General features: G+C 40.0%; 1 protein-coding gene across 1 annotated transcript; it reads right to left on the bottom strand.

Moving 5' to 3' along the window:
- Positions 1-294: 294 nt before the first annotated feature.
- Positions 295-3435, bottom strand: RAG1 (recombination activating 1). Its single transcript, XM_058161907.1, has one exon. The coding sequence runs from the start codon at positions 3433-3435 to the stop codon at positions 295-297; it is 3141 nt and encodes a 1046-aa protein (XP_058017890.1).
- Positions 3436-4849: the final 1414 nt, after the last annotated feature.

The raw sequence follows: 4849 nt of genomic DNA, 5'->3' as shown, positions 1-4849 counted from the left end.
AATTTTACTGAAATAGCACTATTTTGCCTTCTACATAGTATTTAAATGTGGTCACAGAAAAATAATTATTGGCTTTGGTTCTGTTTTCCTCTTTAAAATTGGCTGTTAAGCCAGGCCACATCTGCTCATACACACTTTCATGTTATGGACCTGTTGTTAGAACAGCACAGCCCACCATCAAACAGCTTTCCTCAAGGTTTTTACAGCTCAGTGAAAAAAAACCTCTCCACTATTTCTGGATGCAAATGAATATTGACTTTTCAGCTGCAAGACCAATGCAAAATTTAACTCCACTTAGAAGTCCATGAAATCAGGAGTCTCCAAAGAATCCTCCATCATCATGACATCGTTCTCAGTCTGTTCTGGCCTAATTTGGACCATCTGGCTTTTCAATGTATTATGAGCATTCATGAATTTTTGTAAATACTTTGAAGTATATAACCAATGATGCTTCAAAACGTCTTCCATCTCATAACATTTTGACTGCCTGGCATTCATCTTTCGAAAGCGTCTGAACAGTTTGTTGCCTGACTCATTCCCCTCACTTGCCCAGGCACCAATGGAACCATCCCGTTCTATAATTTCTGGAACATGAGCAAGTGTTTTATGAAAATAATTGGTAATCTTCCCATCGTATCTATAACTGAATTTAGTTGACAGCAACTCAGCAAATCTCTGAGAGTTGAAACTGTATTGACATACAAGTTCTGGGCATTCTTTGGTTGGACATGAAGATCTCCATACTGGTTTCATCTTAAGATAAAGGTCCATTAATTCTCTGAGGGCTTCATGTCTCTCCTCACATTTTATTAATTCACAGACTGCATCCACAGTCCCTTTACTCATGAGTTTTCTTGCAAAATTTCCATTCATCCTTGTTACAGGTTTCAAATTCATCTTTTTTCTTAGGTGCTTGTCAAGAGTTGACTGCCACCTCTTTCTCTCTTCTTTGGTTGCACTGGTATTTTTGTACACCTCACCAATCTCAAACTGGAATATTTTGTAAAATTCAGCCGCATTGCCAATATCACAGTGAAGTGCATCGATTGAAGGCACAGTCTCAATAAAAGGCTTGGCAGAGACACCTTTCACTCTGTGACGTAGTTCATCAACACCTTCATGGTAAGGATTGGACCTCCACACTTCATATCGTTCTAGGTTTTCAGCATGATTCCTGGTTACAGAATGCAGGATTAGGTTCTGAGAGGCTTCTAGGCGGGTGGCATCACAAAGTGTGCAAATGTAAGTAGAGCCTGATGCTTCAAGACCCTCAACTTCACGGACAAGTTTTTCATCATATCCAGTGCCCCTAAATATGAATTTGAAAATTCTAGGAATACCAGCCATATAAAGTATCAGTGTGCTATGTTTCATGGCTTCCCGTTCTGTTATAAGAGGACTCAGGATGGCAGTGAGTGTCTCATGATCTGACTCATCAGCCAGCATAAGACACAAAGGCTTACAACACAACTCTGAATTGGGTTTGTTTTCTTCAAAAATCCTCGCGGTGCCACGCTCATGAGTTACAGTGATGCTCATAAGGGTGAAGGAGAATCGAACTGCCTTTTCAGGCACAGCTGGGCCACAGCCATGCTTTTCACTGACATCTCCCATTCCATCGCAGGATTCTTTAATCACTACAGTGAAGGGTCCTTTCAAATAGTCATCCAAGTCATGAGTTTTCAGTCCTTCTAAAATTTCTTCTTCTAGATCCATAAGGGCAGCCACCAAAGCTGCATCATATCGAAATCGCTTTGCAATTGTATCCACTGGGTAGTCATCCACAGACTGCTGTATTCCTGACAGCCCATCAATAATGCCTACATCTGTGTTGCTAGACACATTTTTCAAAGGAGGTTCCCATTCAAAGGGATGATAACCAGGCAGAAGGGACTTCTCAGCTGTTCGGAGAGCATGCAAAGGCTGGAAAATTTGCCTTCCTGTAATTGCCTTTACTGTCCTGTACATTTTATGATATTGGCTGCAGCTAAGAAAGGTGTTGACTCGGATTGCCAAACAAACAGCTGGATGAAGGTCCGATCCTTTCCCTTGTATTATAGCTTCCAATTCATCTGCTTGTCTGTGCTCATTTCTAGATCTCAAAGCCAGCAAGAACAAAGTTAGGCACACAGACTTCACGTCTCCTCCTTCTTCTTTTTCTGCAAAATCTTTCACTTGAAGCTTGAGTTCTCTCAAGCGGTGCTTTTGAGCTCTCCGGGTCAGTGAAAGCAAATGTTGTCTCGGTCGGCCACCTTTGTTGATATAGACATAGCTGTCTGTACTTTCTGCCCCTTTATGATTAGAACGATGTTGGCAGTATTTTTCCAAAAAGACCTCCTCATGACAGCCTTTTACCGGGCATCTCAAAACCAAATTGTTGAGGATGCTCAGGTAGGATTTTACAGGGCTCACTAGATCAGTAGGAAAACAAGGATATCGGCAGGATGGGCAATAGCTTCCCATTACTTTAAGACATTTAAGAATGCAGACTCTACAAAATAAGTGTTTACATGTTGTTTCTACTGGATCAGCTAGGATGTGTTCGCAGATCTGGCAAGATATTGACTTTACAAAGTCCACAGGGTAGTCTATTGCAAGGATTTTTGTACTGAGATGGATTTGCTTACAGTTTGAAATCTTTTTCATCAAACTTTTGCTATTCAGTTGCTTTACCTTTCTTATGCATCTTATTTTTCTTGTGTGCCCAGCAATAATCCTGAGTTTTTTGCTCAGCTGTGAATTCAGCATTGTTTTTTTCCTCTTGACTCCACGAAAGGAAGTGACACAAATGTCACAGCTTGTTGAATGGGGATGCCATTCTACTGGGTCTTTCTCCAGCAGATGTGCTTCATGGGGAGCATTGCTGACTTTTCTTTGAATGACTTTCCAACAATTGTGACAAAAATGAGTAGGGTGGATTGTGTCAATATCTCCCCTTACATCGATCTTAAAAACTTTGACGAGAAGATCTGGCCAGGAAGTGGCTCTTTTCTCTTTCTTTCTCAAAAGAGCCTGGGTCTCCTCATCCACTGGCCCATGAACTGGATGATACTTTTTGTATGGGTCAGTTTTCAGTGAGCCTCCACAGATGCGACAGAGGTGCTGCAGGCTTGCTTGGTGAGCTTCCATCTCTCTTTGGCTCAGGTGAAAGGCATCTTCCTCTCTTGCCAAGCTATTTTTATTCAGCTCGGTGTCTGTTTCAAAGGGCACTTGTGACAATACAGCTGCTGCCTTAGGTTGTTCGTCAGTGATGTCCAGAGACCCTGTCACATTTTCTTTAGCAGAGTTAGCCTGGTGGCTGTCTTCAGGAAGAGGCTTTTCAAGTGATCTCACTTTGAACAGCTTGAATTTCCATTCAGAAAACTTCATATACGGCTGTTGGACATGTTCTGTTCCAAAACACAAATTTATGCTTGGTGGGGGTAGCTTCTCCATCCTGGCAGATATTGAATTATCTATTGAGAGAAAGAGAGAGAAAAGAAACTGGTAAGGAACTTCCATGATTAACAACCGGATGAAAATTAATAAAACCTGATAGAAAATGAATAAAACCCAATGCTAAATATTAAGAATGCTTCATTAATAATTAGTCCACAAATATTTTACTTCATCTCTACCAAAATGCTTATCAAGCACTGACTGTGTGTATAAACATGTTGGTTAGGAGTGGGATGAATATATTCCTGCATAATGAGAAGAAAGATGAATATTACCAGTCTTTAACCACAGATGCTATCTTGATAAAGCATCTCTAAACACATAAGAACATGTGTTCCTATTTAAACATAAGAACAAATCTGAATGAACTACTTCATTTTCTTTAGAAGCAGGTCTCTTACGGTTGATACATTTATCCACATCTTTGCAAAGTAGAATGTAAAGATTCCAGTTTTGGTGGTCTACAGCTCTGCAGAGTGCTGATTGGTTACTCCAAGTGATATCATACATTCTTCTCCCTGGGAACAAGCTTGCCATTTTTTTAAAAAAATCCTACTTTTATTAACAATACAGCAGTTGAATTTTGGCTTCTTAAACAATGAGTAAAAGCATTTTTTTAAAGTGTACAACCTTTCTAAACATCAGAAAATCAGTAGTGAGAACATGGGAGGGGAAACATGCTTCAAAAGGAAAAAAATGCCCATTGATGTCTAATGATCAGATGAATGAGATAAAATTTATTTTACAACCATATGAGAAAAAAATTGGTTATATTTGGTAATGGTAGAATTAAATCTGCATCCAACTATATGTCTATATCCCAGATTTATGTTTGACTCAAGGAGTTTGAACCCTGCACAGGACTTTTTCTCATCGCAGCCTTAAAGTAGTATCTATCCAAGCCTGAATCAGCAGAAAATACTACTGGCACCAAATTTGCAGTCCCCACTGCTGATTCTCTCATGCTTCTATTGAAGTTCTTCCAACTAGTTCCTGAAGGGTGCTCTTGATTTTGCATGTGTAGTAGCTGATAAGCAAATTAATTGGTTGATTCCTCCAAATTTACTATCTCTCTCTTTCTGCACACCACTAGCCTTTGGGACCAACGTCTGCCAGTCTTGGCAATGCAAGAGGAATGGACAGATTTGACTGTAGGATTCTGTTGATAAACTCTAAGCTCCTCTGTGTCCCCTCCTTCTGCGTCCCATGAGGCAGTAACCCAAATTGAATATAATTAAATAATGTTTAGAAACGGGCAGAGATATAAAGGGATCTGAATCACAACCAACCCTTTTATTTAGGATTTTTCTCTTCTTCATTTCCCCAGGCTGAAGGTAATCAACAACTGGCAGATGACCTGAATGAGTTTTACTGCAGGTTTGAAAGGAAACTACAGCCACCTATCTCCATA

This window comes from Ahaetulla prasina, chromosome 1 (genome assembly GCF_028640845.1).
Source record: "Ahaetulla prasina isolate Xishuangbanna chromosome 1, ASM2864084v1, whole genome shotgun sequence".
NCBI lineage: Eukaryota > Metazoa > Chordata > Lepidosauria > Squamata > Colubridae > Ahaetulla > Ahaetulla prasina.
Note: the sequence above shows the minus strand (reverse complement) of the source record. Positions and strands in the feature narration are given on the sequence as shown.